Genomic DNA, 26,569 nt, shown 5'->3' with positions numbered 1-26,569 from the left:
GAAAGAACTCAGCTCTTGCAGTGTGCAAACCATATTGAATATTGCACTGCGGCAGCCTCTCCAGCACACACCGTAGGGCTACCAGTGGAACAGGTACGTCTGCCCCTAACCACAACAGGTTTATAAAATCAGAATCTTTTGTGTGGAAAAAAAAGATCAGGGACCAGAAGGTCAGAAGTTCCATCAGACTCCCAACACCCGCACTTCATGTCTTCATAGAAAAGCTTGCTCAATCTTTGCTATGCTCAATCTTTCTCAAAATGTTAACATTTTCCTTGAATAAATGCAAAAACAATGCCTGCTTCGGTAACGATAACAAAACCATACTTTTTCCCCTTCTTCACTTTGCAAATTTGTTTTGCTTCAAAATATTTGAACCTTCTTTCTTACTGTGTTTGCATGAATAAAATGATCTACAAATGGAAAGGTTATAATTTAAATATCTAAATATATATTTGATCAAACAATGGCGAAACAACACTATGACCTGATTCCAACTTTTGATGCTTGACACATCATCGGTACTGAAGTTCAATACCTAGACCTAACAGATACCAGCCCATCCTTCCTATGTGACAGAGACCACAGTGGGGGAACCAGTGTGTGAGGATTGACTCCTAAATAGTGATGTAGCAATGACTGCTCTGAGAAAAACTGCAAGTCGTAAACAAGTTTTGCTGGCTACACATAGACTTGATAACTCCCGTCATGAATCTGATTCATTGCCACTTCACTGTTACCTTGAAAGCGTATTTGCGGTTTATGTGGTCATCGGGCTCAACTGGTGCGATGACATAACTGGGCAGAGGGATGCTCCCGAGCACTGTCTCCTCTCTGCTGTCTGTGGAGCAAGAACACAACACACAGAATATTACAATGCCCTAATCTCTAATTCTGCCCAAACCATGTGCCATGTTTACAAGTGACTGCAGATGTATGAACAGCAGGAATTAGCAATGCATAATTCTTAGGTGACTCTTGTCTGGTCGAGGCCATGTGGCTGCATGTGGCACGAGGTGGCATGTGGCTTATCTATTATTCAGTATGATTAATTGAGCAGAGGGGGTAGAGGCTCTAGCAACACAAGCATAGAATACATCCCATAATAAAACAATCAAGTTAATAAGGAAGTGGGAGGAAGAGAGAGCCAGGGAGAGGAAGAGAGACAAGATATGACGTACATCTAATTATAGGCTCATAAGTCATTAACACAGAAATTAATCTTCCCTCAGATGAGAGTGTATGCCCATTTTGATTTGTGTCTGTTAAACTCTGCCCAAGTGCACTTTATTTTGACTCACCTTTGTAGTAAAACAAGCAGTAGTCTGACAAAACAAACCACTTCCTTTTCCACAGTCGCATCCCGGAGCTGTCCTGAAGGTGAAGGGGGAAACACAACACGCAGTATTTAGAAATCCCCCTCAGAAACACGCTTTCATTTTGTTCTTAATTCAAATTTGTAGTTTGGGAATACAGTGCATGTTAGAAGCAAGTGAGGAAAGTTATATGCATACGATTAGAGCAATAATTTAATGAAAGTGTATTCTTAACTTGCAGCATATGGCACAGCCTCTACATTTACAGTACTGTGGGTCTCTCCCTTCGGGATTGGTCGGGAGCTATTATGTTTTATATGCCACAACTCAAATCCAGATTTAAAGGTTTTTTTTTAAGGGTGGTCTTGGCATTCATTCAGTACATGTTACAGTTCAAAGAACATCAGATTTCCCACAAAAGCTCTTGACATGTGTTGCTATAGGTGACAGGTGAGGTATTTCTTTCAGGGCATAAGAGCAAAGGAACTCCAGCTCACCTGTTTATAGAGCCAGCCTCTCACCACCACTGGGATATTGAGGTTCCTTTTGATAGCATGATCCCTCTTGCCAAAGCTGTGCACTTTCCCTGTACCTCTGCAGCCCTGCAGAAAGCAAAGAAAGACCAAAATACTTTATACTTTACCAACACGTTACCAACTTTACTCTATTACCTGAGGTAACATACAGTAAAGTAATAGAGTAAAGTTGGGGCTGTACCTGAGGTAACATACAGTATTTAATAGATATGTACTCTCAGTACTGTGGATACCAGAGGTTCTCAAACTGGGGGACCCTGGGAGGGTGTGGATCCAATATGGGGGTGTGTGGATGATGTGGAGAGAAATTTAATATAAATGAATGTGGTTTCAATTTAATCCCAATTGTCTTGTTTTACCAATAGCTTTCCCAATATTGTTAACTGATTAAATGAATAAATAAATAAAGCAGTTTACACGAGGAAGTGGGGGTGGGGGGTCGTGAATTAGACTTAAAAAAAAATCCTGGAACTTCCTTCTTCTAACACCCATATAGAAAAAAGGAATTACCAACTCACTATTCCTGTGGATGAGTTCATCCATTTAAAATTAGGCATATTTAAAAAAAAAAAGTAAAATAGTACTTTTAAGCATGTGCTTTTCTACAGAAATACCTGGGGTGTCGGGTTGACCAGCTGGCTAAAAGAAGACACAAATGTTGAGGGGACAAATAAGCATTCCCAATTCCTCATACGGGGTCATTAATGTGATACGTTCTAATGAAACAGAGGGACCAAAAGATGAGATGCTTCAGTCACATAGAACAATCATCACACAGAAAAAAAATATATTCTTTAGATTATCTGTTAATCTACTGGTCATTTTCTCAATCAGTCAATGAAATGTCAGAAATTAGCTCAGAGAACCCAATGAAACAGCTTCAATATTGCTGGTTTTATCATAATTGTTGCTTTTATTACATCTGGTGCTTCTGTGGCGTGTCCCATATTCACCATGTTTGTGCATGTCATGACCACTGTGGAAACAACAGCAAGTCTATCACAAAGATTCATACTGTATACCACACGGCCGTCTAGTCCCAGAGGATGTGTATTTGAGTTTTATCAGGCTTAACAAAAAAATTATTGCTTTCTGAGCCTGTTAATCAGAAGGAGACAATGTTTAAACCAGTTTATCAACATAAGCATTAACGGTCATCAAGAGAGCTTCGAAAGAAATTCGCAACCACAAAAAAGATGTTTGTCAGTTACAAAAATATAAAAAAACTGAAAAATATTTTGTTAGATTGTTGTTAGATTTAGTTGACATACTCAACATTGGCTCTCAGTGAAGACAAACACTGTAATCTCACCTTTGTCCCTGAGTTGGCATCCACTGCTGCTGAGGTCACAGCCTTGGAGGACTCTGTGACCATGCTCGGGGATCTCTGATTGGCTGCTGACTTGGACATACGGGCTTCTATCCTGCATTTGAAAAGCCGGCGTAGAAGAAGATCAGTAATGCTAGCGGGATGGTAAGCATTGGATCGTGATATTCCTTCTTAATTCCACTGACAAACTACAGACAAGCAGGGACACAGAGCGCAGCACTGTGCTGAGCTTTCACATATAAAGGATATGACTATTTCCTGACACGCAACCTGTCACGGCCAATGCCTCTGCTGCGGATGTGTGAACAGTGGAAGCTTTGTGTACCAAACACTCAAGTGACACTTGGTCTGACACATCATACACACACCCAGATTACAAGACAAAACTAAATTAAGTCTTGCGTTAAAGTACACAGACACACACACACACACACACACACACACAAACACACCCAGATAGTATCTTTTGACAGCTTCTAAGGAATCCACAACCCACCTCCCATTTCCTCATGATGTCATCAGATTACTATGGACCCAGAAATATCAACATGGAAGAAATACAGAGCAGCCCATTCAGATTTAGTGACACACGCGTCGAATAACATGTTTTTTATTGCAGACCGCATTATTAGAACAATTTAAACATGGTCTTTTGGTCCTCAACAAACCACAGCATACTTTATAGTGAAACAGAGCTGCATCATAGACAACAGGAACACTACTACTACGCAGCAAGCGTCCTGTAATTGTTTTTTACGAATTTTAGTCTGTGCTGCAAGTAATAGCATGCCCTTACAGCTGATTGTTGTATTATCCACAAATCCTGCAGATCTCTATTACCTCCCAATAATTTAAAGGTGCTCTGTTGTGCCTACATGGGGAGAGTGTACAGAAAAGACTAATATAATTTCTCAAGAAGGTATATGATAAGGAAACGCCTGCAACCTTACTTGGCTGAGCCTCTTCCTGACTGCAGCATTGAACTTACGCACAAGAGGAAACTGCATTTTTCCGCAAAGGGGTTAAAAACTGTTCTAACCCGGTTGTTGTTTCCTGCTTTGTGTTGCTGCACTACACTGAAGCAAAGGAAAAGAAGATGAGCTATAGATGTGTGTTGGCGACTAAAGAAGCAAAAAAAAGAAAAAGGAGGTAGAACAAGTGGGAAAAGAGAGAGACCACAGTGGAACAAAACTTACAGCATCTGCACTCACGGCCTGGACTGCAGCCAGCATTTGTACAGGATGTTTCTGTTGTATCAAGGAGACGCTGCTGTTTTATGTGAAGCTTTCACACTCTTTACCACCACTGCCATTGGAACAGTTCCCCAGGAGATTTGTGGTGGCATGTGGTGGAAAGGAGCAATATTTCACATCACGTAGTGTCGAGGAGGGAAAGTCACTAAACTCCATCTCTCCCTGCTTCTCTTCCTACTGTAGGATGGAAATGAGGGCTTTTTTTTTTTTTATCCTTTAAGGCAGCGGGTGCACATGTGGAGAGTTGACGAATTGATCATAGTGAGATAATCTATAACAAAGTCAAAGCCTCCAGGCCGGCTGGCTGCTCTGTCCTCAATCCGATAGGGAACACCCAGAGGTTCTCCTCACTTGGAATGCAGTCAATGATTCATGGAAGGAACCGACTTCCTTTTCAGATATCATTATACGCAGAAGGAAGCCCGTAACATCCCCATGACAGTGAACAGAAGCAACACGTTGCTGCCCCAGTGGGGTCATGCCTGTGTCGCACACATTCATTACATTACATTACATTTCATTTAGCTGACACTTTTATCCAAAGGGACTTACAATAAGTGCATTCAACCATGAGTCCAAACTCAGAACAACAAGAATCGAGAAAGTAATTCAATACCAAGACTGCACCCCAGCTTTCACGCTCTCCACTAAACTCTACAACAGCATTATGAAAAGAGGCACCAAAATACTGCAATACAGTAAGTGGACTTTGGTTTAGAAGAAAAAGTATCACACAGCAGTTAACGGCGTGTGTGCACCGCGACACAGAGTTGTTCAGAGTAGAGGTAAAAATAGCTCATTTAAATTCACACTTTATATAACTTACAATGTTACTCTAAACCTGCCCTTTTCACTTCTCTACTATTTCAGATAGCTTCACATAGTCTTAGTTAAAGACTGAGCTAAAACTAGGACAATCCTCAAACATAATTCTATTATTTAAAGCTGCTTGAAGATTTACGGTAAAACGGTTAACGCACCTCGTGAAATACTGTGGTGTACAGTATGTAAACAGAGTTTACAGCTGGGGTTCGACAGAATGCTTCAAATGTTCACATGTACTGATGTGGCATTTTTATCCACAAGTGTTGTTCTGAGTAATCATTTTCTCTGATGAATACAGAAAGTAACTGAGATCCTACACTGATTAAAAAAGAGAAGATGCTCCACGGGGTGTGTTTAATAGCACAATGACTGGAATTGAGAGGAAACAGTTAAGGTGGATATATAATCACAACTATTCTCTCACAGTAGTTTACAACACAGAGGCGATTGTCGTGGCTTCAAGACTGTGTATAAATATGTTGTGAGCGTTTCTGTAACAATAAAAGAAACGTATAGAGAATTGTATTGTGCTCACTGTATATGCAGAGACTAGGTTTCTTATCCCATCCTGCCTGTTTCTCTGCCTTGCTTGAGTGAGAGGGGCATATAACCAAAGCTATTATTACCATAACCTGAAGAGTTAGTAGGCATTTCTAAGAAAAATAATTGTTCCATCTCTGTTAAAAAATATGCAAGTAAAGCAACCGTAACTTTAAAGCCCTTTGATGGTATACAAATCCATGGCTCAACAGTACTAAACCGGGGATAATGGAGAGTTTCAGGAAATGAATGACAATCAGCTATGCATCTTTTAATTGGTGGGAAAGTGGAGGTCACATGCTTGTCTCTAAACCGGCTTCTGCACGATGCATGATCATCTTACATCAGCCATCTTAAATACAATCAGACACCTGCTGGCATGTATTTAGGTCTGGGCTCAAATTCAATATGATAATTTATCATCTTTCAATAGATTCAAATCATATGAAATCATATGTCCAGATATTATGATACACAATAACGTTGCCTAACTTGATAATAACAAGCCCTTAGTAACTACAATTTCTCAGAAAATGTGTTTATTTTGGCCACATCGCCCAGCCCTACTTATATTGTGCTCTAAACCTGCTGAAAGCTTTCAAACACATTCATACAGTGATATAAAACAACAACAATAAATCCAACAACCATAAAACGCAATGTTGCAATACAGTTTAAGAGTATAAACTGTTGGTGACTTGTTGGTATTTAATATACAATATTTGTCAAAAAAAGTCTCACCCTTAAAAAGAAAACCTACTTGGCACAAACAAATCATATGATGATGATATTCTGTCACCAAAGTTAGAAGCACAGTCAGATTTCTAATTCTATGACCTCGACTACACTGAGGAAAGGGCCCCGAATGGACCAGAAAAAAAAAGAATGATGATGATATTGACGAGACAGATCGATGAATCCAGATGTGATATTAACACAGTTAAAAGCATATGCGTGTGTCAGCCAGGCCATTATCATAACTACAAAGGCAATCATTTCACACACACACACACACACACACACACACACACACACTCCCACACTCGTGATATGCCTCATCAGGGAGGGTGACAAGCTATTTCCCTGTCTATTTCTGGACTCCTATGACACGACCTTGAACTAAACTATCTGTGCATTTAAGCATGCAGTATATGCATCATTCTCAGGAGAGAAAAAAAATGACTCACCTGTCTTGTAGAGTGTATTCTGTGTTTTCAGGGGATATATGTCCGGTTACTGGGTGTCGAAATGATGTAGCCCTTAGGTTGTGGCTGCAGGACAGAGAGAGATTGAAAAGAGGGACGATGGAGGGAAGACACCAAGAAAACCAAATTAGCATCAAGTCAGTACTAACACACCTGCCTGATCATGTCCTGTGTTTCTATAGTTCTAATTAGCTGCTGGTTGAATTTAGAACAAAACCACTGAAAACGTATGTTTTCAATGAACGCCTCGGTCAACTGTAAAGACAAAAATCTTTGGTAGCACTGCAGCCGGTTCAGGAACCGCATATTCTTTTACACTCAGCACTCTCTTGTAGCCAGCACACCATGTGCTATTGATTTCAGTTAGATGGGGCCATTCATTGCTTTAACTAGACCTATGTTACTGTCACAGAATAGAATAAGAAACCAACAAGTGGTCAGTGGTGCTGGTGTCGAGGGGATTGAAATATGATGCCTTTGTATTTGTTGTTGTCCATCGAATATTTATTTGTGACTGGGGAGGGACAAGATTTGGACTATTTAATTTACAGTTTTGCAACAAAATGAAACAAAATCCTTTATAATATCCCATATTTACACATGCTGTCTGATATATTGACGCTTAGTCAAAATAATCTACTTCTTTCTCAGACTGTAATTGAACGATGTTTCTTAAGCTTCATGAAGAAAGAGATTATAATTACTGACGTACTTATCTGATGGCCAACCATCTTATCTATCTTATCTTATCAGGTGAAGCTCCAATCATTCATTGTGTTTGGTTCCACTTAGTCTCTCGCACTATCTACAGAAAAGCCCACGACTGCAGACGCCTTTAAGGCTCTCCAGGATTATTCAGCTTCCTTAGTTTGTATTCACATACGTACTGTATATACAAATGTGGAGTTTAGAAACGTTCTGTAGCGGCATTATTAGGGCTGTGTGTTGATACTTATGATACTTGGCATTTTTAAAATCTAATTTAAGGAAAACTGTCATAAATAAAAGACACGGCTCCATTGTATTCACCACATCACAGAGACCTTCATTCTGGCTAAAGATAGATTACAACACTGTTATCTAGCAGTCATTGGTTTTAACACAACAAAATGAACCACAGTCTGCCACAAATCTTTGCACGTAAACTACTAATTTAAAATCGATATTATTTTTAAAAATGTACTGTATACAGTATCACAACATATAATATCGCAATATCCAAGTGTATCATATTTGCTTAAAGCCAGATACTATATACAGTGTAATATTATGAAAGAATCTCGCAGTACATCTACTGATACCTGTACTTCCTCTATTCAGGTGTAGATAGCGAGGAGACATCTGTCTGAGTATAAGGGCAACAGATATAAATGTACATGTTGATGTCTTTGTCCCATTCAAACTGGCTGAAAAACTGGAGAGAATGATGGTGTGAGATACTATACTGAACTGCATTATTGTGCTTTCAATCCTGGCCTTTGTTAGTTTTGTATTTTATTCCCTGCGCCCTTTATTTCCCCCATCACCATCATACACAATCTATTACAGCAGAAAAAAAAACATGTTCTTCACCAGAAGCCTTGAAATACTGTTCACAAGCACACAATACACCCCATAACGTAAATACTGATTCTGTGCAGAGGCTAAATCCATGCGCTGCTTTTTCATAAACAAACACATGGGTGCAGATAAAGACATACAAGAGATAAACATGTTTACACCATTCAAACTTAAAGTGAGCCACGGATAAATAAATATACAGCAATAAGGGGTGAATTCTCTAGGACAGCTGCAAAACTTCAGTAGGATGAAGGTGCCGGATGAGACCAACAGAATGTGGGGCCTCGCTGCATCACCATGCAGCAAAGAGAGGGCAGACAAACTGTGCAGGGTGGAGACATTTATGAGAACATTTCAAAGGGTGGACCAGGAAGGATGCTGAGTGATTCTGCACACACAAGCAACATAACATCAAATATAAACAATCATACAGAAACAGCTCTCGATCACATATAAAAACACGCACACACACACACACACACACACTCCTAGTAACAACTCATAATTTGCTGAGCTGCACTGGGCACACACTGTAGAGCACTGCACCAGCATCCCCTGTTAATTAGTAATGTGCATTCTTTGAGGCTTTTGTTTCAGCCGCATTACTTCCGAACTATTTGTCACAGAATTCGCAGCATCCCCAGCCGGTGTTCAAACACTGCAGCACAGTGGGTCTGTTTGTTTGCAGAAAACTAGCTTTCATCAACGCTTGTGACAATATTGTCCCGAAGGAGGAGATGAACTCCTGCTGCAGAGGAGCTGTAGCACTCTGCCTCCTGGATTAAGTACTGGGCAAAAAGCTGTGTTGTAGTCTAAAGGCACAAATATGATTCTGTGTAGTGGCTCTACATATATTATGATTACATTATCCAAGGTAAACCACATTACCTCGCAGTCATCTCTGCTTCTTTCTGAAAGATCAACTCAATTCATCTTTTCTTTGTACATAGATTGAGAGCACTGCATCATTCACGTTCACAGCAATTCTAATCAATATGGTGTCAGCAAAGACAGAGTAATACCAAGCGGTGACTTACTTACATTTCAACCTCTAATGCGGACATGCATTTGTTAATGCATACATGAATCTAATGTATGAAGTTATCCAAGTTATTTATCTTAATATTTCAAAATAAGTAATATCATAATGAAGTTACTCACACCAAACAAAAAGCTACCGAGCCATCAAACCTTACTTTACACCACTTTGTTATCCTGTGTCAACTTGTGTCACAGTACAGAAAAGTTCAATGTTCGACTCATTTTCTTTCCATAAACAGGCAGAGCTTCACCTCATTGGCATTTTACAGGGCCCCAAAACACTAACCATGAGGTCAAGTAGAGTTTCTGCTTCCATCAGGCCAGATAAAGACCAGAAAGAATGACTGGTATCTCTACTTGCAGAGAAGCTCAAGAGGGTTTTCCCTCAATGAAGCAGTGTCCATGTACAGTAGAAGTGTTACCACAAAGTAAACAAGACTAGCTGACAAAAGAGGTGGAATTACATACATTAACATAAACTCAAAATACGAGTTTTGTGACCAACCTTTATCCTCACAGACAGCAGCTAATTGGGGATTTTTTATAAACTGAGTTGAGTTTGATGTTGTTGGGACACTTAACTCTGAATAGTGAGTAACACAAGATTTGATTTCAGCGCTTAGGGCAAGAAGTGTGTCAAAACAGTAACACTGCAGCTCAAATCATAAAAACATGCTCTCTCTCTCTCTCTCAATGCTGCAACAACTAGAGTCCATGCTTCAATGCCAGAACGTTCTTTTTCCAACAAAACAAGAGGCTCATGGTAATCTCTGTCCAACACAGGGGCTAAGTCTTGGCAGCAGGGGCAACGCTCTGTGGTTTGAACAACTCTCTCTCTCTCTCTCTCTCTCTCTCTCTCTCTCTCTCCCTCTCTCTCTCTTCCAGAGAAACACACTCGGGCTCCGAACTGCACCACGACACACATCAAAGACAGGGATCACACCATCCACTTACCGTCTCAACTCCTGTATCTACTTACACCCCTTTCCAAAGCAAAAAAGGCCCAGCGGTGAAAAAGAAAACTCCCCAAAGTGTACCCACTGTTTGCTACTTACTATGGTCTGCTGTATCATGCACACGATGGAGACCGCCTCGCCTGCTGGGAGAGTGAATCAGCAGCTAGACTCGCTGTGGTGCTGCAGGTCTTGGAAATCCTTTCAGCATCATCAGGGCAGGAGGAAGATGCAGCGAGGGTTCTCTCGTAGCAGCTGGCATCCGCAAAGAGCAGAATAAAGTGGAGCCAGCAGGATGAGAGCAGGAGGGGGAGCTCTGTATCTCTGCTCTCTCCTGCTCAAACGTGCAGTCTGAGTGTCCCCCCACGCTTGCTGGGTGGATGATAGAGATCTAACTCACTCCCATCAGGGGTATACCTCTGTTGCTTATCAGATCCTCCTCCCTTCCCCTATTTCTACTTTCCTCTCTCCACCTGTCAATCCCTCTTTCCCCGAATTAAAATTAAAATAGCTAAACACAACCTATTTCAAGGAAACAGTAAGTTATATAGCTGCTGTTGAAGAGGACATACTGCACATCAGTCATTTATGTAGTCTTGTGAAAAGGGTCTTTTTTCCCACTGTTCAAGCTCGGGCTTGGTACTCCTGTCAAACTTCCTTCACTCATGACGCTGCCACGTGTTTGGATGGATTTTGGTTTGTGTTTGTCCCACAGGTGTACCACTGGTATCCTCTGAGTGGTGACATTGCAACTTCAGTCAAGACAAGTTGTCATGTTGGTCATTTAGCTTTTTCCCCCTATTAGTATGATATCCTACCTCCTTATACAGGCCAAATCATCCTTTACACCCTACAATACGAATTAGTTGAGTATTTAAACCAATCCAGAACATATATTGCAACTTATAAAAGAGATAGGCCCCTTCAAGGGCACCTCAAGGTGGTTTGAGTCTACTTTTTGAAGCACAGTGACATTGACCTTTGACCTATGCTTAGTGGGAATTTAAACTAATCTTGAGGAATGCTGCCCGGGGGAGCAGCTGGTATAAACATACTGCAGGCCTGCAGTAAATATATCGAATATGACAGCTAAAGAATATGAGCTAAAACAGCAGCAGTTTGCTGTTTTGCCCCTAGATTATGTTTCATTCCTTTCCCACAGATATTGAATTTATAAGCAGTTCAATTCAATGAAATCTCTCCAATTACATTCACACAATGTGATGGACTAAAAGTTCAACAAGTTTCAGCCCACAGTAAAGCACGGAAACAGGCGCTCTTATGGCAAGTGATTATTTTCAGCGCTGTGAACGAGGGCCAGAAGAGCCTCTTGTCTCCATCCAGGTACCATTTGTAATAAGCATCACAGCATCAATGTGGTGTCTGAAAACTCAAGAGGGAGGAGCAATCTTGTGCAACATCATATTTAGATTCAACTCACAGTAGCATAAAAAAGTAAGACGAAAAGGAACAAAGTAGTTAGTTAATTACTGTAGTCACAGAAATGTGTACAGCCTTTTGTGTGGATATGTTTAAGAATAGTTTATTTAAATGTATTAATAATAACTGCATTCAACATTTGAATATTTGTTTCTTTTATTATTAATTGGCACATTTACTGATAGCTCATGATATAAACAGTTTGTACTAACTTAATTAATGAATTGATTGTAATCAACCACTAAAACTTAATAATTATGTCATGGTACTGAATAAAACTTAATAATTATGAATATACAGAAAGAACATTTAATATGTTCGATTTCTTATTTACAGGTTTCCATTAATATGAAATCAAAACAACTCTTCCATCCTACAACCATATTTAAGAGGTGTGGTGAAATAAATGTCATAGCAGCCTCCATTTGGCCTTACAATGCAGCAACATGTAAAACATAAATAAACATGCAATTATGCTAATAACCAGAGAACATGCAACGAAAATCAATTATTTTAGTTGGGCTGCTGACTTAATTTCCAGACCAATTCAATTAGCTGTAACGGATGGATCATCAACATCAGCAAGCTGTTGATACGCAGATGAAATGCTTATTCCAAAGAATGAGACAAAAGCAAATCAAAGAAGGACCTCAACACACGAGAGGTTAAATGAGGTGCCATGAACCAATACCAAGCACCGTAATGACTTCTGTGTGTACTACACTCCACCCATGTGTGACAGGACATTACATCGTGGGAGAGATATCATGAACCTTCAGTAACACGCTGCAGAATCCCAGACCTGGCAGGCAGAATTAATTAAGCCTTAATAACAGCGCTTAGCGCTCAATATCCAGACACAGGGAGCCATTAAGGAGATAAGCATTCTGCAGAAGGATTTGCACATGTTGACTGATCTTTATCAGTTTCATAGCAGAGCACTGCAGCAGCCTCACTCAGCTGACATTTGTGGAGAAATTATATTGGCAGTCTCTCCAAAGAGTTATTGGGAGACTCCACTGTCAATCAGTATGGAAACGAAGGAAACCAACCAAACACATTTCACACTGAGTGACTGGCTTTTACCTGTCATTGCCCTTATTGGCTACTATCATCATCATCGTCATCATCATCATCATCATCATCATCATCATCATCATCGTCGTCATCGTCATCTTCATCATAATCATCACTGTTTACAGCTGCAGAAATTCTAAGCGGAGTTGCCAGTCGACAGTACGACATAGCGCTTACAGCCTTACTGGAGAACATATATGCCTCACTCCTCATGCATGTACGGTCTAAAATAGCATCAATGAAACAGGGAAACTCTGGCAGAAGCTCTGCTTTTATGGAGTCTGTAGCCATCCAGCAAACCACTCAAGCAGCACTGTGCAAAGAGTGGCAAAGGCAGGCCCATTGGAGAGGAGGACTTGCCAGAGTCTGAACCCCTGTCAGAAAAAGGGTTTGGCAAAAATTGAACCTCATTGACATTCGACACACACACAGTTCTGACACAGCACATTTCACTGAAGTCACAATGGTCCTTTGGGCCATGCCGTTCTAAAACTTAAGCAAGGCAACTGCTAATTGCATTGGGGTGAATGCAAGAAAGGCCTATGTTGGACCAATAATACAGAATTAGGATGCGAGGAAACACTACTCAAAATGCACAGAAACTAGAACCAGTGCTCTGAGTCAGAATGTTGTTAAATTATTAATTGGCACATTCACTAATATTTCATGATATAAACAGTTTATATAGTAATCAACCAATAAAACTTAAATAATTATTTAATGGTTACTCAGTGCCTAAGCACTTCCCTTGCTCCATTGGCACACATTTGGATGACTGATGAATATTTATAAAGGGTGATTTGAAGTAATTCATCAAAGAAATGTAGTTGTATAGAGCCTCCAACCATGACAATAAAATTACTTTCAAAAGCACTTATCTTAGGGATCAATAACTACAGGGATACGCTGCGACAAAAAAGAAAGTTAGGAAGTTTTCTGGTGCAAGCATTACTCTGGAGTATAAATCGATGAAGAAGCCCCTGCAGCTTTAGGTCAATATTTAATACCACTTTAATATCCTGCACTATACTCACTGAATAATGATGACCCAGGGCAACCAGGAGTCATCTTTATTTCATCTTTTCATTCGCGTTAACAAGGATTGTTATAATCTGAAGGGTGCGAATGTCTGAGTGTGCGCTAGCGGAATACGAGAGGGGAATATGAGAAGGGAAAAAAAGATACGAGATACATTTCATACTGTTCCACACTTAATCAAAATTAGAATTAGGTAATCCTAAAAATATAGCCTCACAATTTAGGGATTACTAAAGGTATGAAAAGCCACCCGTCTGCAGCAGCTTTGCTGGGGGCTTAAACAAAGTCAATTGTTGCAGTCAATAATGCTTCACAACATTGCGTAAAATCAAATTTTAGCAGAAGCTCACGTGAAAGCAAGACAAAGAAGAGCAGAGGCCGACATCATGAAACCCAATAGAAGGCATAGTTTGTGAACCTCTTTTAACCCATTGTGGAAGTGTACATGCCTGACAAAGTGAGAAAAGCACTAATCTAAAGGTTCTCAGTGAGGGGGAGTGAGACACTCTTCTCTAGTGCTGCTTCTGGAATCAATCTAATAAAACGTTACACATACATATCTTGCCTTGTGTAATTCTAAACATCAGAGCAGCTTTGGTTTGAAAGTTCTGACATTTGATCTAGCTTGGCAAATCTCCTCTGGGACACCTGAAAAGCTACGGGAGGGAAGGTTTTGCAAAGCAAATGATCTCTTAGCAAGACAAAAACACACAATCAGCAAAAGCATCACATACCTGGCAGTGCAAAAGAGATGAAAGAGCACATCAGATGATGCTATTCATCTCCTCTGTAGCCCTTACTTGCACATGGATGTTATCAGTGGAGCTCATCTACTGATAACACTCGTTTTATAATAAACACACCATCCTAAAATCTCTAATTAGTGAGACAAGCTGACATCATGGCATGAATCAAACTATTTCAATCTTTCCCTCGCAAACTCTGAAACAAATGAAATTAGAACAGTCGATGACTCTTTTTTTTCTCACGCCACAGTCTTCCCCCCACTGTGATCAGCACATCAATAGCGGAGGCTCAAAGGCACTTTGCTTCAATTCACTGACGGATACACACACATTCAGACACACCTCCTCAGCACTGAGTCGAGCTTCGTCATTAAAGGTCTGAGCCAATCTCAGTTGACATGACAACATGAACCACTCGCTTTGGGGAATCTCAGGTTAATGAGAAGTAACATGGTGCAGTTGACCTCCCGTCTCCAGGGGCTCCATGGGTGCTCTGAAAGAGATGTAGGTAACTGACTTGACACTGAGGAATTATTTGACCATGCAAGATCAAGTACAGGTAGGTCATCAGTGTGCACGGCCGCAAAGTGAAAACAACGCATCAGCAGGACAACACCAACAGCTGGCTGTCCCGTTACTCTGCACACTGCAGTACTGCTTTACACTTTGACACAGCAGGTTTTTTTCTTTTTCTTTTTTTGCAGTTATAGGAACAATTTCGCCCGAAGAAAAATGTTTACATTTTTGTTCCATATAAATAATACAAACTGGTACCACACAACAAAAAGGTTGAATGGTGTATTAAGTAGAAACTTAAATGTCTCATCATGTTGCATAATTTTACCAACAAATATGCCTGCCGGAGCTAAGCATATGAGCTTTTTATGTCATTACACCAACTCACTCTCACCAGCAGTGATATCTAACAGGCCCCTCTTACTTAAAATATGAGGAATTGGATTCTGCAGCAAGGACCATGCTATGGTAGACAGGCATTGATAGAGAAAATAAGAGAGGAGGAACCAAGAGAAGTAGCACAAACTCCTGAGACATTTATGGAAAAAAATGTTAATCTTCAAATGTTATCAAGTGATTAGCACTAGTAAAACCTATTTTTAAAATGCAGCAAATCCTGCTATTCTGCATTTAAAGAACAGGAGCTTATGTTTTCTCCGACAGAAGACAAGATTCCCACTTGACCAATGACTTTGCTGGTCATTCCTATTAAAAGTTATTGATGTTGTTCATTTCATAGACAATCCTGAAATATTTCAAATAAATGTAATGCCTATCAATGTGTGCACTGTTGAACAGAGGGCTCTAAGCCATCTCTACTATCGGCGGGCAAGCTGCTCTGGAAGCTAGTCGACCTGGCAGTCAATCCAGGAAAAGCAGATTGAGATCTGGGTCAAGCAAATGATTCCAGGTCAGGTGAAGGGAGTCAGTACTGATAGAGGAGGTCTCGACTGACACAATCGTGCAGAAAGAAATACACAGTGAGGGACATGAGTGGAATGAAACAGGAAAAACAACTGCCAGACAGCACCACAGCCTGGATGATCAGCAATGGCTCCTAATTAGAGTGAATGTGATCAAATGCATGTAATTATGCTCCGTCTCAGCCGTAAATTATTTCTTGCCTTGCCTTTCCCATGCTGACACAGCTCTTCTCTTACTGACACAATGGAATGATAGGCAGGCAGCCAGGAAGACATCCTCGCTCATTCCACTAAATCTGCACTGTGGAAGATCACCAACATGTAATTGGGATGTGTGATATGATCAGCCCTTCAGATGCTCCAAAGCACAGTCTTCATAGGCCAGTCTAATGAGGTCTAGACGGCTATAGACGTTGGGATCACATATCACAATAGCAAGTATCACATCTCAACTGGCAAAGTATATCAAAGTTGTTGCTTTTACATCCTGAGACTGCACATGTTTGCCTGTGGCTAAAGAGTTGTAACATCTGCTTGGGTGTTGCATGCAGTATCTTAGCAGCTAAACACAAAGTCAGACCTCTACTACCAAGCCAAACACAGCTAATCACTTAGTGCGGATGTTAAACTTTTATTAACATCCCCGAGTAAGAGATTTATGTAGTAATTCATTTGAATTTGACCGTCTCCCCCCTTGAATCCCTTCAGGGAGCTCCATCCATGTGTCAGAGGCTTATCTAGCAAAAACATCACCGCACTGTCAGCAGAATAAAAAATTGAAGACTACGGGAGAGCTTGAGGTTCAACAAAGAAAGAATCATTAAAGATCAAGCATTCACTGGCAGATTGTATGCTGCTCTGATGCTTGCCATCACATGATGTAGAAAAGTAAATTTTAGGGAAAAAATAGGATTTAATGTTCAAGTGGCAAAAAATATAAAAGGACAAAAAGACACAAAGTAATACTTCAAATCGGGATGGCCCTTTTGGATGAAATGTCTTAACTGGGAGGAGTGATGATGCATTAAAATCGTAGTGTAAAGTATCCTGGAAATAAAAGATTGTGTTTTATGAGAATGTTTGCACTATTGTACTATTTGTATAATTTAAAACCCAACCTGATGATCACAATTAGCTGTGGCATGCTGTGTTCTCATCAATGTAGTGAAGTACAGCGATCCTTAACATTCTTCCTCCCCCTAGATGTCCCTATCTACTCATGGCCAATCATTTGACGGCCATGCGCCATCTTACAGCAGAGGAAGATTATTTAATATTCACACACATACACGTGCACATTTATAGAGCAGATGCTTCTGCTCATCCTATCTGATTAAATATGTTTCTCTACCATATCTTTGATGAGTGCCAAAGCAAAATCAGAAAAGGAGAGCAGACAGGCCAGGAGGAGGGTGAGGATTCTGGGAGACAGGCTCTTTATCATACTGCAGTCATCATTTGATATTCGTACAAAGAACACTGTTCACAGCATCCTCCCTGTGATAAAAAACTGATTCTGCATGGAGATGCTGGATCACTGCACAGCCTCTTGGTCATCTTCCTACAAGGTGTATGTGTACATCGATGTGAAGTGCCTCCTCATGCTGCTGTTTAGAGCTTTAAGATCATTTATGATGAACCAGCTTGTCCTGAATTCTGCAGCACAGATGTGAGTCAGAGATGACAGCTTTCTCTGTAGAATAACACAAGGAATCATTCTCATAATTATTTAAATGTACAAAAGCTAAGTATGTCGGGTTGCAAAACAAAAGTGGAGAAACTTATCGTCAGCATTGCATTCTAATACAATATAATTATCCTTCTAGTCTAGTACAAATACCTTTTACAGAAGAGCAGACCCAGATTAAGGCCCTCACTCCACCTAAGACCTAAGCAGTGTGCAGCAGAACAACTACAGTATCGTTTAGCAGACTAAGCTGTCAGCATCTACACCATGTGCGCCTTCAAAATGCAGCTGTATCAATCACAAACAGATACAACAAGTATCAAGCAAGTGTACCAAAACAAAGATGGCCTACCTGCAGGTTCTCAATGCAAGCCCCATGCAGCAGCAGTTATCATTTGGAAGACTTAGTCTGAGCATTTTTCTTTCTCCTCAGCTGTCTGCTCCCAAAGGTTTTACGGTACCAAATGAATGAATGATCCGCAACATGACTGTCTGATTCAGCCAAAGTTAGGCAATCTGTCATACTACACACACACACACACACACACAGACACAGCCAGACACAAATTGCATATGTTCACGGTCAGATTATCTGTTTGATCTCTAAACCCCGTAATCCTGCAACATCAAATATAAATCAAACATCACAAAAAAAAGAAGCAAATTGTAACAGAAAAGCAAGGCAGAAATAGGCAGAGAGATAAATTGTCTAATGAGGGCCTGCCCACAGATGAACATGGCACAGCAGCTCTGGGTGGTTCAATATTTGCAATTCTGCACATCATTCACATGCTCTTGGGAGAACACCTCTTTAAGAGCTGGCAGCGTAATTAACACCAATAAACTTAAGCACAACTGTTCTCATCCATATATTCTTTAAATACAATGTCATGTAAATATTGTATAACAAATTAAGATAATAATAAATAGGAGACGTGCAACGCAAGGCCTGAAAATGTGTTAAGACACAGAGCCTTCATGCTATCGCCACTTTCACCATATGCGCTTTATAATGTAGAGAAACAAAACAGCACAGGCATAGTATTGTGTCCTTAAGGATTACATTATCTGAACCAGGGTAATCTTTGTTCTCTAATACCATTTCATGAAGGCCATGCCACTTGCCAGTGCTTTTGTCCAAAAGCACAGGGGCAGATAAACAGCCACTGGATCCTCTAACAATCGGATTCAGCTAACCCTCATGCTGTGAAACATGGCTGAATCCCTTACACAATCCTATCAGAGGTATTATTGCCATCCAAACTCTAAATACCCTCCTTGTACCCCAAGCCGTGTCCGCCACACACACACACACGCACACACACACACACACACACACACACACACACATTTGAAAAAACAAAGACCTGTTTAACATTGGGGAGCTTTATTCAGCCAGATGACGGTGGAGGAATGTATCAAATGATCAAACAGCTGCAAAATTGCTCACTAAAGCATAATAGGAGACAAAACTAGACACATATATCCAGACCCTTGATTACATTATCTTACTCTTTGGGATTTGGTACAGTGATAAATGATTAAGTCATCAAATGTAAGAAAAAACACAGAATGTACTGTATAGGAGAAATTTGATTAGTCAAATTGTTAAAATGTTGCTGCAGAGAATCTTGGCCCTGAGGGTGTTCAAGCTTGTAAAGCGCAGCACACTTTACTGCAGCAGACCTGTCTTTACAGCAGTGTTTGCTTCAGTGTGTACGGTATACCTATACCATGTTACCAGTGGATACAAAACAGAGATTCTCATCAAGATTGGCAAATAACTTCTCTATTTAAAATCTCTCTTTGCAGGACATGCCGACTGAGTCAGCTCTTTGTGTGTGTGTGTGTGTGTGTGTGTGTGTGTGTGTGTGTGAGTGTGTGATAGCCTCTGATGTGAGCTGGCTGTGTCCGGACTAGCTCCAGGCTTGAAGGGACGTCTCTCCCGCAGTTCTCATTACAGAATCTGAGCAGACACACACCGGAGAGCCAAAGCCGCCCCTGAGCACACTTGCACTGGGGAGTTGCATTACAGTGACACACAGTGCTGAGGCAACACCGCGACTCCACAGCTGCAATGCTCGGTGGCAATGAGCAGCATGCGGGCACCGAACACAAAAGCCCCAGTCGCCCCATAAAAACACACAACATCTACTAGGATGCAAACTGTTCATTTCTTGCTGGTGTCATTGTCTTGTTATATTATGCATAACTATAACAGTGTCTTTCCATCTGTTCTGCATAAACATGCTATACACAAAGCTATCAAAGCTCTGTAGGTTTCTCTCACAATCTGTTCCCTCTAAATTGTCTATTCATTCTCTGGTATTACTCAGATCACAAGAGCACTATGTTTGTGGCATTAAATACCTGATCACTACATTGCATGATTAGACAAATAAGGGTTATTACACAGTGTTATACAAAATATAAAAACTGATTTAATAATGTGTTTCTTTGCCAGTCCCATCTGTCTTTCTTGATTACTTAAGCATGCAGGCTATCTCAATATAATTTTATCAAGGGAAGTTAACAGATGGATTAAATGAATTAGGTGAGGTTCCACTTGGCTGGCAGAGGGTAACTGAATGTAGAGGCTATTTTTAGATCTGTGTGTCCTGAGTGTGTGGAGAGCTTGTAGAGACTTACGAGGCTTATTAATTCAGGCATCAGAGGAGGAAGGTAGCCCACATCTGGTGCACAGCTCAAAAGCTAAGACTGGCCAGCAGGATCAAGATTTTACCACAACAGTCTCTTTCCCGGAATTCCGATCCCACTCACAGAGGCTCATCTAAATCACATTCCGGAAAACTTAAATGGTCTCGGTCTTAATACACAGGGACGATACTCCCTTTTCAAATTCCTCAACTTTCCGTTATCATCATGACGTCTATTCTAGAAATGTGCAGAACGTGTGTGGTTTAGGAGAGGTCCCCTCCTTTCCCTCATACTGCCTCTCCTCTATTCCTGGGTATTCTGTCCCCTGCACCAATTTTAGGTGTGTCATTTGTCAGGCTGAAGTGGTCCAGCTATTCAAAGCCGCACTTAACAAAAATATGACCTCTATCTCAGCTAAGCATACAAATGAAGCGCTGTGTCTTTTGGCCACATTTCACCCTGTGCCCGAGGGATTAAAAGAGAAGGATGGGTGTGAATGGGCTGTACTCTACATTACTGGAACTGACTGGGTGAACAAAACAATAAGTCAGATGTTATCCAACGCCCTGAGGAGAACCAGACCAAGTTAAGTACGACCTTTACTTAATTAGTTGAAAACAGACCACCACTTAAGACTGGACAAAAACCACAAGAGGCTCATTGGTGTCAGTTTAAAATGAGCAAGGTTATAAATGTAGCTACATATCCTGCGATGCAATTAATATTGATTCAACGCTGACCCAAACTGTCAATTTCTATTATTTCTACATGCTGTAGGTGAAATGTTGTGGTGTGGTGTTTACAGCCCACTGGCTCTATCTGAGAGCACAGCAGGAGGTCTGACCGATGAGGGAGCACATGCAGGAATGATAAATAGGCTAAGTAACCTTATCGCTTCGGCTGACATTGAGACTTGATATCTTGTGCATGAATCTATGATATTGTCACCATGTCACAGCCCATTAAAATAGTCAGAATTAACCAAAGAACAGCTTAAAAACTGTAGGTTTTTCCCTTCATATACCTGGATATCTGACCAAAGCAGTACCGGTAAATAGATGTAGAACTGTGAATGTCCAGCAGACCATTGACAGCTGCATACATGGTCAGTTCACTTTGAGGCTGAAAGGTGAAACACTTTGACTAGTGAGCTCACGTGGTGTTTCTTAAATCAACGATGTAAACAACATACAATTTCAGCAAAAGGAGAGTAGTATGAGCCACCAGAGCATGAACAAATACAATATGCAGCAGATGTGACATTGTATGTGTAAGTCTGTAAATATACAGTATATCTCTGTGGGTGTGTCTGTGTGTGGGCTGGGTCCTAAGAGCAGATGTGCTAAGCATTGAGAAGCAAACCCATGTCAATAAGTACATTCCTTTGAGAAGTGTATCTTTGGCAAACCTCCACTATGGTTTAACCTACAGAGATATTTTCTATTTACATTAGCCATGTATATAGAAAAGCATCATAATCAGCCTGAGAGATCACAGTTCTGCTGACATCAACACAGCGGTTAGTGACCTGTGATCATGAGGCACTGCAGAGAGCATCTCTCTCTCTCTCTTTCTCCCTCTCTGTCTTCTCATTCCTGGAGTGACTGCACCATTAGTACGTATTGATAAATGCACTCCCCAACAGCAATCATGAAGGCAAAACAGCCGGCTGCGTTCTCAAAAACAAACGACAGACAGACACCGTTAGGCATGCATGTGAATTCCCCCGCCTGCAAATCTACTTTGAACAAACACTTAGCGGCATGCAATCCCAAGCACTTTGTCCCCTGCAGCTGCTGGAAAGCTTCCGCAGACACACCTCCTGAGTCGCTACGCCGCGATACAATCCCACATATGTGTTGGAGATAGGCTCGGATACACACCTGTGAGTCGCACGATACACTGGCTGCCTCTTGTAAGGGACGTGTAAGGTTGCCTGTCCTGGTTGGCCCAACATGTTGGCTGCAGGTCTGTGATTTGCTGTGCTCTGCTCCTCTCAGCAGTGCCTGTGTGTGTGTGTGTGTCTGTGTGTGTGTGTGTACTCCTCTCAGCTGGTAGTGCTGCTGTTGCTGACGTCTTCTGCTGTGCACCGTGGGGTCGATTCATTCAAAACATCCTCTTTCCCGCTTCTCCTGTGTTGGGCTGCCGAGGTGGAGCTAAAAATACACGTAATCACTGAATTGTCCGCTTGTCTCGAGAGCATTAGGCTTGTGAAGGGTATTATTAAAGCCAGCCAACCTCACCAATACATGTAAGAGGCCCCAGAGCACAAAGTAAAACCACAGGTACAAAGCATTAGCCATAACCCGTATAATCATATTCTTCTCGCTCCCTCTCCCTCCCTGTAGTGGTGCTCTTCCTCTCCTCTGCTCTCTTCTAATATAGGCAGTCCTCAGCGAAGCATTTGCCTGAACTGGACGCTCTCTCTGCTCCATTCCCTCTGCAGTCGGGCAGGCGATACACAGCATGCACAGCGAGCGAGAAGAGAGGAACGAGGAGGGAGAAGGAGCAATTGCAGTAGTCGAGTGAGGAAAAAAGAGAACCAGATGAGGAAGTGATTGAGTGAAACGGAGAGCAAGTGCGTTGCAACTTTGACATTACATTACAATAGATAATTGCATAAAGTATATTTACTGCGTTCTGATCTTTTCTGATTTCTTTTGGTACAATTTTTGTACCAAAAGAAATAGTTGGCATCATGTTATGCTCCCATGAGTGTTATTATAGAATATCAACAGTGTCTACCAACAACAATTTCTCAAGTTATTGTACTGCACAGGAGTAATGGCTACACAGGATTAATGGCTTGAACGAGAAATAATGTGACAACAGCCAGATCAGATAAAGAAGGCAGAGTGTGAGTTGGAGGGGGGGGGGGATATAATTCACAAACTGAGAAATGGAAGTGGAGACTTGGCTATGACCTAACAGCTGAAGAGACTGATGACTATGCCATGCTGCAAATGCTTTCTATCAGCTAATAGAGACGGGGGAGGAGGGAGGGGGAGATGAAAAATGTTTTCTGCACCAGCAAGGACTCAGGAAGTCATCTCACAGATTAAACTGACTATCTACCTACACGCACTAACATGCAGGTAATGCATCCAGCTGCTGTTGCCCTTGTCCCCTGAGTTTCACCCTCTGTTGCTCTTTCTCATCCATCTCCAGCTTCACATCTCGTTAGCATAGCAAGTAAAGACCAGTACGCTAGATCGTTACTGGCACTTCACTTGAGCAGTTAAATTCTTCTTCTTCTTCAAACTTCTACACATTTCAGAGGGAATGTTTTACTTTTTTACTCCATCGCATTTATTAGACAGATATTCTGTAGTTACTCGTTACCTTGCAGAGTTAGGTTGAACATACAAAATGTGATCCGTTTATAAAGTATGATGCATTGTTATGGATTGAACAACCCATACAGTGCAATAGTAATGCAGTAATAATCAAATTACAAGTATAACATACTATAACAAGGAGAGGGAGGAGGTCACAATGAGTACTTGCACCTTTATGTTGCTAATAATGCTTACCTTCTTTTACATATATAATATTATGAATGCAGATCTTTGACTTTACTGCAGTACAAGATATTTCTACCATTGAGCACAACCAATAGCATAGCCCTCAATGAACTGTATGACCACAACTGAAATGAACAGATATTCTGAATAGAAAGTGATTGAAATACATAAAAAATATACAACACATTAATCCCCTTTGTCTTACTCTATAGCATACTCCCAGTATGAGTCCGATAGCTACAGAGTCCACTCAATCTGGCTACATTGCTACTCACCAGTTAATAATCAGATATGGAGAGCAGTAAGTCCCATTCAAAATGGTCCTGACCCTGAAGACGACCAATACCCTACACTAACAGAACTTACACTAACAGAGCCTGCACTAACAGAGCCTACACTAACAGAGCCTGCATTAACTGAGCCTGCATTAACTGAGCCTACACAAACAGAGCCTACACAAACAGAGCCTGCATTAACTGAGCCTGCATTAACTGAGCCTACACAAACAGAGCCTACACAAACAGAGCCTACACTAACAGAGCCTACACGAACAGAGCCTACACTAACAGAGCCTGCATTAACTGAGCCTGCATTAACTGAGCCTGCACTAACAGAGCCTACACAAACAGAGCCTAGACTAACAGAGCCTACACTAACAGAGCCTGCACTAACAGAGCCTAGACTAACAGAGCCTACACTAACAGAGCCTGCACTAACATAGCCTGCACTAACATAGCCTGCACTAACAGAGTCTACACTAACAGAGCCTACACTAACAGAGCCTACACTAACAGAGCCTGCACTAACAGAGCCTACACTATCAGAGCCTGCACTAACATAGCCTGCACTAACATAGCCTACACTAACAGAGCTTGCATTAACTGAGCCTGCATTAACTGAGCCTGCACTAACAGAGCCTACACAAACATAGCCTACACTAACAGAGCCTAGACTAACAGAGCCTACACTAACAGAGCCTGCACTAACATAGCCTGCACTAACAGAGCCTGCACTAACATAGCCTACACTAACAGAGCCTGCACTAACAGAGCATGCACTAACAGAGCATGCACTAACAGAGCCTGCACTAACAGAGCATGCACTAACAGAGCATGCACTAACAGAGCCTGCATTAACTGAGCCTGCATTAACTGTGTGCACAGTGCCAGGTGGGTGTGCTAGAACAGGCACAACGAGTGGTGTCAGATAGGAGGATAACTGCTGTTTCAGCCCTCTCCCTCTACCCTAGATTGTTGTTAGTTACACTGCCAGCACTTGCAGTGTATAGCACTACTGAGCCTCTCCAGGGAAGAATACCATGATAACACTCCATTGTTCAACCCCTCAGAAGAAGAAAAAGACGAGGTAGACGCAGAAGAAGAGGAAGAGGAACCGGAATGTGTTGTCCGGTCAATGTAAAGAGCTGACCTTGGTCTCTGACTGCAACCAGAGCCTTCAGTCTCACCCCAAGTCCTCTTTATCAGATCACATCCCCATCAGTCAGGAAGAGAGAACGGAGGGCAGACCAAGGCTGAGTGGCTGGCTCAGGCTGCTGCAGCGCCGGTTCAATAATCCACAGACAGACATATAGATAAGAGCAGAGGGCCAGACAAGGGTGGTTTTAGGTAGGATGGACAGCCAGGTCAGCATTCATACCTTACTATCACCTGCTTCCACTGTTTCCTGACCGTTGTATAACAAAATTAAGCTATGATAACAATGCCAGTCTGTTGTGTTAAATGAGAAACCCATCAATCCAGTACTTCGATCTCACTTGTCGAGATACACAAAATCACTCAGAAGTCTAGGAAATATTGTCAAGTAAGTATGCAACACAGTCAAATACAGGAGAAGGATAATATGACTGAGAAATTATTCCATTAATTTATCCATCATAATTCATCACATGAACACAAATCAAGAGTTAAACTCAGTTATGACTTTAAACTTGAATAAATCTAATTTATTTTCAACAAGAAGTAGACACAAGCTTGCACAATAAGAAAGGCATTTCTTAATAGTCGATGAAATAAAACTGAAACCAATGTCAAACTGCATCAAACTGTCAAACAGACAAAGACTCAACAGCAATATCTAGTGGCTCCCCACAGAACAGCACTCCACCAGGTCTCGATGCTTCCCTGATAAGGGCATGCATCGTCACCAGGTCAAACCGTACTTACAGTGATTCGAAAACTTCCTAAAATGAAAAGAATCTATCAAAATCAGTTCTACCTTTGCTGCACATCCAAGCCTCATCTCACTCAACAAACAACAGACATCGGATGGTTGGAGGTGAAGACTAGTCAAAGTTATCTTGTATCATCAAATCACAAAGACGATTTAGTAGAGTAAAAAGGAGAATCAATCAGACCATGAATAAGGAATTAGCCTTGCATCT

General features: G+C 41.2%; 1 protein-coding gene across 2 annotated transcripts in view; it reads right to left on the bottom strand.

The window, feature by feature from the left end:
- plekha7b (pleckstrin homology domain containing, family A member 7b) overlaps positions 1 to 26,569 on the bottom strand; it is a 62,304-nt gene that overhangs the window by 26,401 nt on the left and 9,334 nt on the right. Inside the window, exons 1-6 of one of the 2 annotated variants that reach the window (XM_034560865.1) lie at positions 10,662 to 10,918; positions 6,988 to 7,071; positions 3,165 to 3,276; positions 1,814 to 1,918; positions 1,302 to 1,374; positions 741 to 841 (exon numbers count right to left, since the gene is read on the bottom strand). In XM_034560865.1, the coding sequence (XP_034416756.1) occupies positions 741 to 841; positions 1,302 to 1,374; positions 1,814 to 1,918; positions 3,165 to 3,263 (378 nt within the window). In that variant the 5' untranslated portion in view covers positions 3,264 to 3,276; positions 6,988 to 7,071; positions 10,662 to 10,918. Of the gene's footprint in view, positions 1 to 740; positions 842 to 1,301; positions 1,375 to 1,813; positions 1,919 to 3,164; positions 3,277 to 6,987; positions 7,072 to 10,661; positions 10,919 to 26,569 lie in introns of those variants that run through there. The other variant, XM_034560855.1, reaches the window with a different exon arrangement.

Source organism: Cyclopterus lumpus, chromosome 3 (assembly GCF_009769545.1).
Source record: "Cyclopterus lumpus isolate fCycLum1 chromosome 3, fCycLum1.pri, whole genome shotgun sequence".
NCBI lineage: Eukaryota > Metazoa > Chordata > Actinopteri > Perciformes > Cyclopteridae > Cyclopterus > Cyclopterus lumpus.
This window is presented reverse-complemented; position numbering and strand designations above follow the sequence as displayed.